The sequence below is a fragment of the Cuculus canorus genome, chromosome 1, assembly GCF_017976375.1.
Source record: "Cuculus canorus isolate bCucCan1 chromosome 1, bCucCan1.pri, whole genome shotgun sequence".
NCBI classification, from domain to species: Eukaryota; Metazoa; Chordata; class Aves; order Cuculiformes; family Cuculidae; genus Cuculus; species Cuculus canorus.
The window spans coordinates 191254991-191269522 of record NC_071401.1 but is presented as its reverse complement, the minus strand read 5'-3'; the positions used below and the strand labels follow the sequence as shown (position 1 = coordinate 191269522).

Here is a 14532-nt window from a genome sequence, read left to right as displayed (position 1 = left end):
GCAACTAGCTTTCCCCGCCTCGCTCCCCTTTCCCCTCTTTTCTTTTTCTTTGGGATCAGCATCTTGGTCTTCTTCATACTGGAATATTGGCTGTATCTTGTGTATGAAGAAATTATTTCTCAGTCATACCTGCTAGCTGTATATATAGTGAACTAAATTCAAATAGAGAATTCTCTCTAAATTGTAGGCCATGTGGAGAACTTAATTTAGCAAGATGTCTGGGTTTGTGCCAATCATCTTTTCATTTTGTACAGGACTTTTCAATTAAATTATTAAAATGCTTTTGTTGTAATTCTTACAATGGATGATGTTAGCCAGGTATAAAAGCAAACTAATTCTGGAACAGGATAATAAGCATGTAAATCTTTTTACTCAGATTCCTACTATTACTTGAAGCAGAATTGTGTATCATAAGGAGATTTTGTTTTCAAGTGCACATATATGCTCTTTTGAATGTCTTTTTCAGTCATCAGGAACTTCTTTTGTTATTAATGTATATTAATAAAAATTACTTGATCTAACTAAGAATAACTCATTGCCAAGCTGTAGTCTTGACAATTACTTTTGTTCAGGCTTTCATTGATTCGGATTGGGAAGTTGTAAGCCTTAATGTGCATCTAGCAATATCTGTTGTTGGGATTTTACTCCAAACTCTTATCTTTGTCTTTCATGAACACACTGGCTTTGAACAATGTAGAAACAATTCAGGAATAGAGAGAACAAAATAACAGAATTTGCCTTTGGTGGGTAGAGTACTCAAAAAGAAAGTAGTAATTTACTGATGCAAAGTTCTTTCTATAATTTGAAGGAAATGGCAGTGTTTCAATTATTATTTTTTTTGTTTTATTATTATATTGACTGAATGGATAGTACACACGAGCTGGTGGTTGGTATGTTGGTTATGGAGTCTCTAACTGAGTTAATGCAGTTGCATGAATTGCCCCTTGGTAATCGACTGTCTAGGCTGGAGCAAAATGTGCGGCAAAATAGTGGAGGTCAACCATGGATGACTGTATCCATACTGAGGCTGATGCAGTCAAAGGAATGCTTGTTCCCTGAAGACATCTAGAAGCTTGCAGATGATACTTACAAAAATCAGTTTTATCAAATATTTTTGGTAACTCAGAGGTGAACCTTAAGCAGTCACTGTTTTGCAGGAGGTTCTGGTCTTGTGAGTGCGAACTTGCAGAGACTTGTGGGTAGCACTATTCTTACGAAGCAGTGTTCCTCTAGATTATGTAGTTTGCATTACGGTATTGTCTTTTTTAGTATCTACCCACACTTTTAGAAAGTTCAGCTCAGTAGAAATAAATGCTTACTGTAGTGCTGCATTAAGTAGAATATGATCTAGTTAGTTGGTTGCTTTGCACAGCTAAGAGAACATTACTTAAGTTTTATAGATTGAAAGTAGTGCTTGGAAGCTGTCAATCAAGTATCTGGCAAAATTCAACTAATAATCTGATGTATCTAGTAAAAGGTAAATGCTTGCATGGTAATGTATGGGAGAAGTCTGATCAGTCATAGAATCACTAGGTTGGAAAAGACCGCTGGGATCATTAAGTCCAACCATTAAGGCAGCTCCATCTCCCCGTCGGGAAATGGAACCCTGGTCTCCTTCATGACAGGTGGGGACACTCACCACTATACTAACGAGGAGGACAGCAATTGTGGCGTCACAGACCGGAGGTCCGAGGTAGTAAGATGCCAAATATGGTAATATTTTGACTATGTGTCACAGGCTATTTTAAAAGAATACAGGTTTACTGTAACCAATGTTATTGAGGCTTCATTATCACCATTAACTGTGAAATCATTTGCATTAAGTCAGAAGTAGTAATTTCTTACTGCGTTTGACTTAACATAGGATGAAAGTTGCCTGTATTTTAAATTCAGTTCTTTCTAAGAAAAAGAACAAATTCTGCAGCAGACTTGCTGTATTTTTATCTTTCTTGCAATGGAGAAGTCAGGAGGATAAATTTGGGTCGCATTGATCAATTAATCAATTTTTTAAATGTGCTTGGAAAGGTGTTAAGTTGCTTTTAACAGCAAGAGTTAATTGAGGATAAACAACCATGAATAAAATATTGACTGAAGACCTTGAGCATCTCTGAAGTAATTCTTAGTTACGCATAGTAGTTCTGTCTCCACTAGGTTCCTCCGTAAGTTATTACCTTATGGACAAAGAAATTTTTTTCTGTTTACTTTAAAAACCTTCTTGTCATTGTTAGATTCATATTGTCATACAGGGAACCTTCCAAAAGAGTCATTAGAGAATTAGAAGAAAGACAGGCTCCCGTATTAATTCTGCAAGAGACTTCATGTATTTTGAGATGAAAGGATTTTAAGTTTTGAAAGAATGGTTCTTCTATGTGACATGCTTTCCTATTATATTAGGTGCCTGTGTTATTATCTTTGAGTTTAGAGATTATGATGTCTCTTTATTTCCTTGCAGTGTCAGTTTTTAAAAATAACAAGGTGGCTAATTAACAAACAGCTAGACAGCAGAGATTCTCATCTGTAGTAGACATGGAAATTGTTTTCTAAAATATGTCAGTGCTTCATGCTCTTTGCTTTTTTTGACTTGTCTCCCATTATGTTAGTCTGTGAGTGATTGGTCTATATTGCTTGCCTTTGTTGATGTGGTCTGGAAAGAAGAAAATCCTGCTGAAGGGGCAGCTGGAAAACAGGAGCACTACCATGTTTCTGTAGCATGTTTCCATACGCGAAGGCGCAATGCACAAACATCACTCTGCATGTAGATGGCAGTGCCAATAAGCCTCTGTGGCCAGGGTTGGCTCCTTATTTTACTGTTTATTTTGGGTTGGTACCAGAGGAGTTACTCTTATAGCTACCTTAAGCTTTTCCAGAATTGTGTGGCACCTTGTGAGAAATACGCATCTTTCTTCCTTTCATTGTACTAAAAGGCCTATTTATCAGAGCTTAACTGCATTTCAGATAATTTTTAACAATCATTGCTGTTTATATTTACAATGAAATGTGTTTAACATTGATAAAAATGGAGTTAAAAATGAGGTGCCCAGGGTAGGAAATACTTGAATAGGTTTCAGAACTGTCAAAACTAAGTCTAAAGTCAAATGTCACAAAAGATTGCTAGGTTTGACAGGAATCTTTATTTGAAGGTCAACACTAGAAGGCTAATATTCTGAAGTAATACATTATACAGATGGATGTGGTGGCACCATGCTGTGCCACTGTGATTTGGCAATTTGTGCATGATTTTAATACTGTTTTGTGGTTCCTCTTTGCTTAGATGTCAACTTTCCTAGGCGCTCTTTCTAACAGTATCTCCCATTAGGGATAACATTTCAGTCATGTTTAATACTGATTATTTCTGTCCTTACCTGTGGCTTTAGTTTGTGGTTCTCTAGTCATATACAACTTTATTCTGAAATCAGTAACACAGCATGAGAAGCTCACGTTAAACATTCACAATAAATAATTTATGTTTACAGATCTTCTATAAGAAGCATCTGTCTAAATGTGGTCATGCAAACAAAGATATGCAATAACCCTATTTATTAAAATTATAGTTACAAATGCTTTTTATGTGCAAAATACATGTTTTTGATGGAATGCTACTTTGGAATGCATCTGTATGATGTATTTTATGCTTTAAGACTTGTTTCACCAAAACTTTAGATGTAGATTTATTGAATGTATTGCAAAACATTAAATGTAGTCCTTTCTTTTGAATTTTGATAGAACTATCTTTTTTTGAAACTTTAAAATAATTTTATACCAGAAACTGCAGTAGAAGTATTTTTAATAAAATACTTGAGATCTGAAAGCTGACAGTAATTATATATTTTGCTTATTCATTGCACACATGTACTTATTTTCATTGAAATGGATAATTTAAATTTAGATTATGACTGTCCAAATTACCTTTATCAGCAAAATAGGCTCTACCCATGATTACTTACAAAGTATGAAGAATTAGCTTTCTCAGTCAATGCATCTTCTATTCCAGTCTTGTGTCAATTGTATATAATGCACAGAGTTTAGTAGTCTATTTTTTAACTTGTTTAGAGTAGAAAGCAACTTTCAAGAAATTCATTTTGTCTGTTAACTGTAGTTGAAATATCACAACTGGCACAATTTATTGTTCTTCATTACTTACTTTCAGTGGCTGCAAGCAACCAAATGAAATTTGTTTCTACTCTGTGAAGGAACAAAAATGTTTGTGAGTTAGGAACTTGAGTTAGAAATAAAACTGACTTTTTTTTTTGTGTCCTGCTTGGTGTAGTGGATTATCTAATTATATTAGTTTGCAATATAAGTGTCTAAATGTGACATTTAAAAAATAAATTTAAGCTGGTTTCTCATTTCAGTGTATTTAACTTGTAGCTAAATTTGCCTAGACCAAAGGCAGACACATGGCTATAATTCTGTACTTGTCCTGAATAATTCACCCAATAACAGCGTGCTGGATGAAGAACAGGCTAAAGGGCAGGGCTCACAGGGTTGTGGTGAATGGGGTTACAACTGACTGGTGACAGGTCACAGGTGGTGTCCTTCAGGCTTCAGTTCTAGGGCTAGTTCTGTTCAATATATTTATCAATGATCTGGATGCAAGTGAATGCACCATTAGCAATTTTGATGATACTGGACCAGGAGGTGCTGTTGACTCTCTGGAGGGATGAGAGGTCTTGCAGAGGGACCTGGATAGATTGAAGCATTGAGCAACAATTAATGATTTATTTAACATTTGAAAATGTAATGAGAACAAATGCCAGAGCCTGCACCCAGGACTGAGTGATGCCAAGCACAAGTATAGACTGAGAGGGGAGTGGCTGTAGAGCAGCCTGGCAGAAAGGGATCTGGGGGTGCTGGTTGACAGCAGGCTCAATACAAGTCAGCAGTGTGCCCTGGCAGCCAGGAGGGCAAACGGCATCCTGGAGTGCATCAAACACAGCATGTCCAGCCCCTCAAAAGAGGCGCTAAATTCAGTGTTGGTGTGGCCTCATCTTGAGAGCATCATGTACAGTTCTGGGCCCCACAATTTAGGAAGGATGTTTAGGTCCTTAAATTGCATCCAGAGGACGGCTACATACCTGGTGACAGGGCTGGAAGGAATGTCCTGTGAGGATCAGTTAAGGACTTTGGACTTGTCTAGTGTGGAGAAAAGGAGGATGAGGGGCAACCTTTTTTTTTTCTACAGTTTCCTGAGAAGGGGAAGTTGAGAGGAGTGTACTGATCTCTTCTTCCTGGGAACCAGTAGTAGGAACATGTGGGAAGGGTTCAAAGCTGCATTACGGGGGTTTAGGCTGGATATTAGGAAACATTTCTTTACCAAGAAAGTGGTCAAACACCGGAAAAGGCTTCCTAGAGCAGTGGTTGATGCTCCAAGCCTGAACTGGACAGGCAGTTGGACTAGATGATTGCTGTTGGTCCTTTCCAAATGAAAATGATCTGATCTAGTCTAGTCTAGACTAGTCTATTCTAACCTTATAGAAGTTAGAGGAATGCAAAGCCTCTGTGTGGAAAAAGAAAATCTAGAGGCTTCTGAAGCATATATTGTGTTCAAAAAGTCGACTTGTACATATAAACAGCTTTGTTTCATTTTTAAGCTTATTTCTGTAAGGTTGCAGAACATACGTGCTTACTAAATCTGTCTTCTCCTTCCAATAACTTTTCAAGCTGAGGGCTTCCTTCATCAGCATGTTACAGAGGGAGGAAAGTCTCAACGATGCAGAATTCCGTAACTTCTATAAAGCTGATTTGTTGATTATTTTTATTTTTATTAAAAAAAAAAAAGTGTCATTTATTAGCAGTGTTGCTGAGGAAGGGCTGCAGGGTGAGCCAAACAGGTACCTGTTCTGTTTGGAGTGCCAGCTAGATACTCGTTGGACTTGCACAGGTTGCTCATTTTATGCAGAGCTCAGAACTAATGTTGGTGTTGACTGTTGTCTTTCTCCCAGATGAGAGAGTTGATGAGTTTTGCAGAAGGCCTGGGAAAGGACAGTGTGAAGGCTAAGGGCAGGATATTTGATTTGCAAAGGAAGAAAGATAGTCACAGGGTCTTGGGACTGGAAGGCTGAGGATATTATCACAAAACTCTCATGTAATTTTAGAGATATCGACAATATGTCAGCACAACAGTCCCTGGAGAGGGACTGTTCACAAGGCTTGTAGCGATAGGACGAGGGGGAATGGCTATAAATTGGAGAGGGGCAGATTTAGGCTAGACATAAGGAAGAATTTCTTCACCATGAGAGCGGTGAGGCACTGGCACGGGTTGCCCAGGGAAGTTGTGACTGCCCCATCCCTGGAGGTATTCAAGGCCAAGGTAGGTGAGGCCTTGGGCAGTCTGGTCTGGTGGGATGTCCCTGCCTATGGCAGGGGTTTGGAACTAGATGATGTTTAAGGTCCCTTCCAACCCAAACTATTCTATGATTCTATGAATAGACAGTGGTAATGCTGTAGCACTTTTCCTGTGCACGTTATCCAGAACTTGATGAGATCACATTCCTTAGTAGTGGTTCAGTCTGTCTGAAGTATCTAATTACCTAGTTAGTAAGTAGGAATGAAATTAATCATTTAAAGGTTCACATATCTTCATATACTTCAAAAGTTTGCAGGAGAAGTAGCAGTTTTAAGACATGCATAAACAGTTTTATGTATTTGTGTAATGGGAGGACATGACTTGAGGAACACAGATGCCAAGTCTGCCAAAGAGTGTTTTAGCCATAGATGGGTAGAGGCTGGGAAGTGCCATGGAGAAATGCCAAGGAGTGTTTTATACATTTCCATGGGTATTCATTTTTACACACCGTTGAATGCAGGATGTTGTGATATGTGGAGCTTTGGTGTAATGTGTTGTGACTAGTCTTATTTTTAAAGCTCGCTGTTAATTGTTTTTAAAATCTAAAAAAATTCTACTACTTTCTTCCATATTGAAACAACTGTATCATGTCAGCTGGCACTCTCATATAGCCACAAAATCTATCTTGAGAAAAAAATAAAGTTGGAGAAATTTCAGTCTATATTATAATTTAGTGTAATTTAACTCTTGTTGCCTTAATCTTCAGGTAATGTTTCTTTTAACAATGCTATCATACTGTTGGGGTGATTTTTATATTTTTTTATTATAGTGCCTTTTTAGATCTTTGAGAAATGTGAAATTAATTCTATTAGCCCTAGCAATAACCCATGCAAGTGATATCACAGTTTTCAAATAGTAAACATGCTACCATAAACATAGTGTGCGCGAGTACTGCTATAGAAACCTTTGATTTGCACTGATTCTTATTTGTATTTCTTTGTTATACTAAGACTTTTTTTAAGCTGTAAATTTAAATTTGCTCACTGTATTTCCTACGCATTAATCTTACTTTTTTTTTTTCTCTCTCAAGTGAATGCAACCTTTACATTTACTTTTCTTATAGTTCTTTGCCTTGTTCATTTAATATTGTCTTCTTTATTTTTTTACCTACACTTTATTTTTGGAAATCCTTATGGTGTTTGCAAGCATTCTTTCTTGTAGTTTTGCCCAAATAATTTCTAGCCTTAGATACATATGTCCTCACTAATTTCTTATAATTTCAATTTATAACTTTATGTATTTTTTTGTAGTATATTGTAAAGTTCTGACCTTAATCTTTAAGTGAGTGCCAACCATTTCGGGCAATGACTAGAGCAATGGCACAGCTGAAAGCAGTTGTTCAAGCCATCTGGAGAAGAAAAATAAATCCAATGTAATGTTGAACTATATTTTGGGGATTTTCATTCAGTTGTAAGAAATTGCATGCACCACCACATGTTATTTGCTTGGGATCAGAGGAGTATTTTATTTTTTGAAACAATGCATTTGATACTTATGGACTTCAGAAAAATTGCAGTAAAATGTGTTTATTTTGTCTTCAGAACAAGTTCATAGGCACTTGGATCAACATGAGGTGAAATACTTGCAATTCGCTTTTCGTTGGATGAATAACTTGCTAATGAGAGAAGTCCCTTTACGGTGCACCATCAGGTTATGGGACACATACCAAGTAAGTACTTTTTTAAACCTCCATAACTCTCATAAGTGTGTTTAGGACATGTCAATGTGTTTGTGTGTGTTTTTTCTTGGATCTTTTGATTTAGTGCCATCAGAGATTCATCACAATAAGAGAAAAATGCTTCAGTCATTGTTACCACTTAGAAACATTTAATGTCTTCAGTCTTCTTGCCTTTCAAAAACAAGCACTTAATGATAATTTACGGTGCTAAAATGAACGCTTACTCAAAGCATGGGTTAATGTCAATACTCCCTTCTGTCTCTTCAGAAAAGAAAAACATTTAATTGTGCTTAATCGATGCCCCCCCTTTGATTCTGAATTCCAGGCTTCCTACTGCACATCTGCTTAAATACTCAATCCAATACTAGCTTCTAGTCTCCAGTTTTCAGTGCTCATCCTTTCGTGTTTTCTGTCTTATTGTTTGTCCAGAGAAAACTCCTTAGGTTCCTGAGCCCTAGTTGAGGTAATTAGTTTTCCTCAATAATTGCTTAAGTAAAGGAATTGATAGCAGAGAAGAACTCTTTACCTGTTCTTAGTTTTGTTACTTGATGCTTTAGTAGCTTCTGATTGCAATTTTTAAGTAGATGTTTAAATGATATACTCTTACCTGTTTTTTCTTACTGAAGTTAATTGGGGGGGGAAAAGGTTTAGTTTAGTAAATGTGGGAAAAATGCATAGTTTGTATTTTGTAAAGAGATGTAACATCTTCACAGATTGGTCTCTTTACACCTGCTCATTATGTAGCAATGTTTATTTAGTTTCGTATACTGTAATGCCAGAATATCTACTTAGACCATCTATCCGGAACTCTAATAGAGGGTTAAGGGTTGCTTGTTATTCATTTAATGAGTTCAGTAAGTTGTTTCAGTGAAGCATGTTTTGTAGAATGTATCCAAATCTGATAAGAAAGTTTTAAGAAACAAAGGACCTATCACTTCTGCTAATCTGTCCGAAGAAGTGATGTTCTTTCAGGTTTTATTTGGTTGTTCATCTTCAACTAATTTCCGAATTGAATTTGGTCATTGCTTGTATCAGAAATAGTGTGGTCAGCAGGATTAGGGCAGTGATCGACCCCCTGTACTTGGCACTGGTGAGGCCAGACTTGAATACAGAGTTCAGTTTTGGGCCTATCACTACAAGAAAGACACTGAGGTGTTGGAGCCTGTTCAGAGAAGGGCAACAAAGCTGGTGAAAGGTCTGGAGCACAAGTGAGGAGCAGCTGAGGGAACTGGGGTTGTTTAGCCTGGAGAAAAAGAACCTGAAGAGAGACCTTATTGGTGTTTACAGCTACCTGAAAGGAGGTTCTAGTGAGGCAGATGTTGGTCTCTTCTCCCAGGTAACAAGGCTTTCCATCCTGAACATTTCTCTAATTCTGTATGCAGTCCTTTTACCTCATTTGTCTCATTAAAACATCTATTATTCATTTTAATCTGTTATTACCTGGCATTTTTGTTCAGTGGAAAATATTTTTTTCTTTATAAGATTTGTCTGATGAACCAAAAGAGTGGGCTATTTAAATGTTTCACTGTAGCTAATTTCTTTCCTTTTGAATAGTTTTTGTTGCTGTTGCTGCAGCATGTCTAGCTCCTCAAGTTTCTTTACCGTGCTCACTCTAGCACTGCATTTGGTACTTGATGATTAGTCTTTTTGATATGCTGAAATGATTTAAAAACTCTTCCTTAGTCCAACTAACCACCATATGTGTGGAGGTGCAGCAGATCTGTACTGTTTTCTGGGTTTTGCTATTTAGCAGACTGTTCTGTGTGCACTTCTTGATGAATAGTGTATTTATAACCAGTACAGATATCTTAATGGAGACAATAATCTGTGTTGCCAACCCTTTTCTTAAACACCCTAAAGCAATCCCACAAGGTGCTTATCAGATTTCAGTTGTGTTTATACCAATTTTATTCTTAACCTATGATATGGATCTTTTCGCTCTAATAATGTGGATAATAAATGCAGTGAACCTATAAGAGCTGGTAAAGTTTGTGAAAAAATTTTGCTCGAGAATTAAGCAATAACATTATAGATTTTTACAAAAATAACTTGTCACTAAGCCATTCTGTTGCATATGATTTTTAATTTAATAATTTATAACTCTATCAGTAGTGCTGCTTTCCAAATGGAAAACACTTTAGAGATGGAATTCTAGTTAGTTTTATCTTCTCATTTGTATTTTGAATTGTAAAGCCTGCTATAGGCCGAAATGTCATTGAGAGAGATACATTGGTAAAGAAGTGTTTCAGAGATTCTAGTTATGGATAGACCTGCAATGTTGGATGTGAATGAGAGATATAGAAGTAGTAAAGGCAGAAATATAATAGAGTGTCTTATTTTTGAAAAGAATTTAACTTTGCAGATGGGAGGACAAGCCCTACTAATAATTGTAAGGGCCCTGATAGATTTTATGCACTCTTCTCAAAGAGTGATGATGCTTTTATCAGGCTTACTTTTGCTTCCTTGTGTCCTAAAGCAGGAAGGTAAGAAAACATGGATTCTCCTTGTATTTCAGACCTATGCCTTCTGCTCTTTAACAGGCTACTCAGGATGTGCATGTATGGATTTGTTTTCCCCTGATATTCTCAAACTACTGTAGACAAAAATGCTTGCAATTGCAGTATAAGTTCGGAGACAAGGTGAACTAATTTTATTGCTATGTAAGATTAGCCACAGCATGGACTACAGGCATCCCTACGTTCCTCATGTGAGGGCTTTTGCTCAGACTTTACCTACCATGTGGCACTTGGGAAGGAACAGGACATTTTGCAAGGTTTACAGGCAATTCTGTCTAGTCCAGTATGTAGCATGGTTTGGGAACAGCATTGGACTACCAGAGGTGGGCCAGGATAGGTGGGACAGTCAGATTCCATCATGTGGAAGGATGGCTTCACTTCCCAAGAGCTGGAGAACAGATACTGCTGCTGATATTTTCACAGAAAAAAAGCATTTTGTCTTCCTTCCCTTCTCCTATCAAAACTGAAATAATGCCTTCCCTCTAAGTTGCACGTTTTCCTCTCTTTGCAGTGGAAAGATAAATAATGTGCTATCTCCAGCTTAAATTCCAGACTGGTCATTCTCAGAGCAGACCTCATTTTCTCATGAACTGCAACAGAGAATTTTCAAGGGGATGACAGCATGCTTAAATAGTCTGTTGTTATATATTTCCTAGCGCAGTAGATAACTGTTATTGTCTGGAGTTCTTAGAACAGCACACTATTTCTCAAAATTTATTGCAATTCTTCTGTTGACTTCAGAGAGAATAGCATTGGATACTGAAATGTTGTCCATCTCTCGGTCTTATGGTAACAAAGGTGTCGTGTTTTTTGTCTAGTTTAATTTAGGATTTATCAGTAATTTCTTAGGCTTTGTGAAGTAAGGCAGTGAACGTATACTCCAAAATATCTGTACTTAAGCTAGTTGAAGTTGAAGGGAAGATAAATTTGGAAAGGTTCCCAAATCTTCATTTAAATTAATATTTTTGTATTCTGTAACTGTATATATGAAAGACACTGAAATATATCACTATCTTCTGTAGCAAAACTTTATAAAGTAGAAAAACTAAAGACATGCGTCTTGCTTCCAAAGGGTATATTGTGAGAGTTTCTTAGCTGTTAAGTATTTAGTTTGGTTTATTCTTTAACCTGAATTGCATTAATGAGAGTGAATTATCCCACTTTTTCCATTCAATTTGGGCTTCACTGTTGCTGGATTTTGTAAAAGATAAGTGTTGTAAATACTTTGTAAATTCTTTCAAAATAGAAAGACCTCACCTCTTTTTGATGTAGTGTTCATTGTTATTGTAATTTATCTCGTGTTGGATCTCATGTTGGACCTTATATATTCTCTTGACCAATATGGAAACAGATATCTTTGTTTTTGATTTGTTTATTGGTATCATTTATGTAGCTCATTACTAGTTTTTGATCAAGGGGAATGTAGGTATCTAATGTTATAATTTAATAAACAGCATTGGTGTGATTTTCCAGAAATGCCAAGGAGCCAAAAATCTTATTGATGCTCATGAAAAAACTGCAGAAACACAAGTTTTCTCTTTATCCAAATGGAAAAGTAGACGTCTAAATCTAGGGACATGTTTAAGTAAAAGTTTGGTTACAGAAATTGTAACACAACTACCTCGTAAAAAAAAAAAAAAAGACTAAGAGAAAAGAGTAATATTATTTGTCTGGCTGTCAGTTATTGAAATTTTAAGAAATGTTAAAAAAATGCAGTTATATTTTTTTTCCGTGTTTCCATTTTTTACATAGACTCAGTCAGAGATTTTGATTCCCTGAACATGAAAATGATTTAAGCCTGTTTTTCAGTAGAGTTGTCTTGTGATTAGTATTTATTTAAAACAAAAAAGAAATCAATTAAATTTGAAACAGGAGTGCATTTCTCAGCAGACACTGGAGAATCTATACAAGCAAGTTATTATCACTGCTCTGGTCTCAATCAAAGCCTTAAGCCACCTGAGACGGGAGACTAAAAATACATCTACTGAAAGCAGATTTATTTTTTCATGGCTAGGGATATTTTTCTTTTTATGGCAGTTCTAACATCTCTTTTCCTTGCTGAATCCATGATATTAAGTAGACAATTATCATAATCCTATTCTTCAGCAGGAGCATAAGACCTCTCACTGTCCCAGTGGTCTGGCCTTTTCTCTTTTTTTAGTAAAAAACATTGTTTGAACCATAAGGATCCTTGAACAACATTAGGTCAAGTGGACAAACCAAACATTTAGAGTTAGAGCAAAAGAGTGAAGAAGGCATATACCTTCCTATCTTCTGCTGCTTAGAAGCTTTATTATATCCCTGTCTATTCTAAATTTTGAAAAGATGCCCATTGACTATTATTAAATATTTATCTAATTTTTTTAAAATATACCGTTTAAAATATTCTGTGGCAGAGATTTCTTGCAATTTCTTTGTGCACTGTGAAAATAAATTCTTGTTCTCTGATTTGACAAAAGTTTCTTTTGAATTCACTTCCACATATTTCTTTGATTATGAGAAATTGTGTCAAATCATTCTTTACTCACTTTTTCTCCATCATCTGTTTTAAAATTGTTTTCTATTTCTATATGCAATCACTCGTTTTCCAAGCTGAAAATATCTGTACTTATAGAAGCCATTTGCATTTTTGTGCTTATCTTTCTTCTCTGTAGACTTTATAGTTTTACTATAGATTTATTTCTGTCATATACTAAATGGAAACATATTCAAGACGTGCACACCATAGATTCAAAGTGTGAGATGATTTTGTTTTCTATTTCTTTCTTTATTTCTCTATTTGTAATTTCTTATGCCTTTTCTTCTGTTGAATATGAGTGATTTCAGATAAATGTTCATAGTTAGTCTAGCTTTTCAGTCTTAGTGGTTAATGTCAAGGACATCAGGTATGTATGCTTTGCAGTGTTTTTCCCTTGTGTGTATATCCACACTGAATTTCGTTTGCCATTCTTTTGTTCTGTAACATGACAACTTTCTGCAACTTTTTGCAGCCAGCTTTATATTTTACCAATAAAAGCTATCCTGAATATTTTTGCATCTCTAACAAGCTATTCTTTTTCAAGACCACTTAGTAATTTAGTGAGTAACACTAACACTATTCTGTTATTTTTATCCTTTTAATTAATGAATACTTTCTCTCTTCTTTGACAACAACTTAATTTTAGAGTCTTGCTTATAGACCTTCTTGAAAGTGTCTGGACATCTAAATATTTAATATCCAATTACTAACAAATGGATAGGATCATGTCTTTAAGATTGCCTGATAGTTGTCAATTCGATTGAAACTGGCTAGTGAGTTAAACGTTTCTGGAGTAGGGGAGACGGGATATAACCTTTCCTGCTCAGACATAAAAAGTGAATGTGAAAGTTTAACTTTCTTAGGAAATAAAGGTAAAAATACTAGTGACTCTTCCTGTATGCCTGCCATATACCATTAGAGAAACCAGCTCCTGGATTAAAAAGCATCAGCAGCCTCTGGAGTGATTCAAAGGACAGAATTTCCAAGCCCCCTTGCTTTCTAACACTCCTCACCGAAGTTGGAGGCTAGGTGTGGCTGGGCAGGGGTTCCAAGATAACTCTATTATAACGACTGGATGGCCATTATTAAGCAGGTATTCCCTTCATTTGTAATGCTGGGTGTGCGGGCAATTGATCCTCCAAGAACTCACACCCCAAGCAAAAAGACCATTCTTTGATGTTACAGATATACGCATGTTCATTTCAATTCCCAAAAATGTACTACATATTCTTTTTTGAGAAATCATATCTCCACGCCTCATTCTCATGCGCAGTCAGTCCTTTGAGTGGTTGTGAGGATCCCTCCTGGAGTCCAAGGATGAAGGCTCAAAGTCTTCCTCACTGTTAAACTTGACCTTAAAGGGGGGTGCAGCCCAAACTTTGGAAAAAACAGTCCTTTTCTGCTGGTGCGGCAGTGTAGATTCCATGCTTCCTTATCTTACAGGATGCCTGTTCTTGCACATTGGGTCCTCCTT

The 14532-nt window shown here is 36.4% G+C and overlaps 1 protein-coding gene across 2 annotated transcripts in view; it reads left to right on the top strand.

The window, feature by feature from the left end:
• The window catches only part of TBC1D22A (TBC1 domain family member 22A), a 169342-nt gene that overhangs the window by 87387 nt on the left and 67423 nt on the right, over positions 1 to 14532 (top strand). For both annotated transcript variants that reach the window (XM_054065116.1, XM_054065109.1), the window contains one exon: positions 7888 to 8015. In XM_054065116.1, the coding sequence (XP_053921091.1) occupies positions 7888 to 8015 (128 nt within the window). The remainder of the gene's footprint in view (positions 1 to 7887; positions 8016 to 14532) is intronic.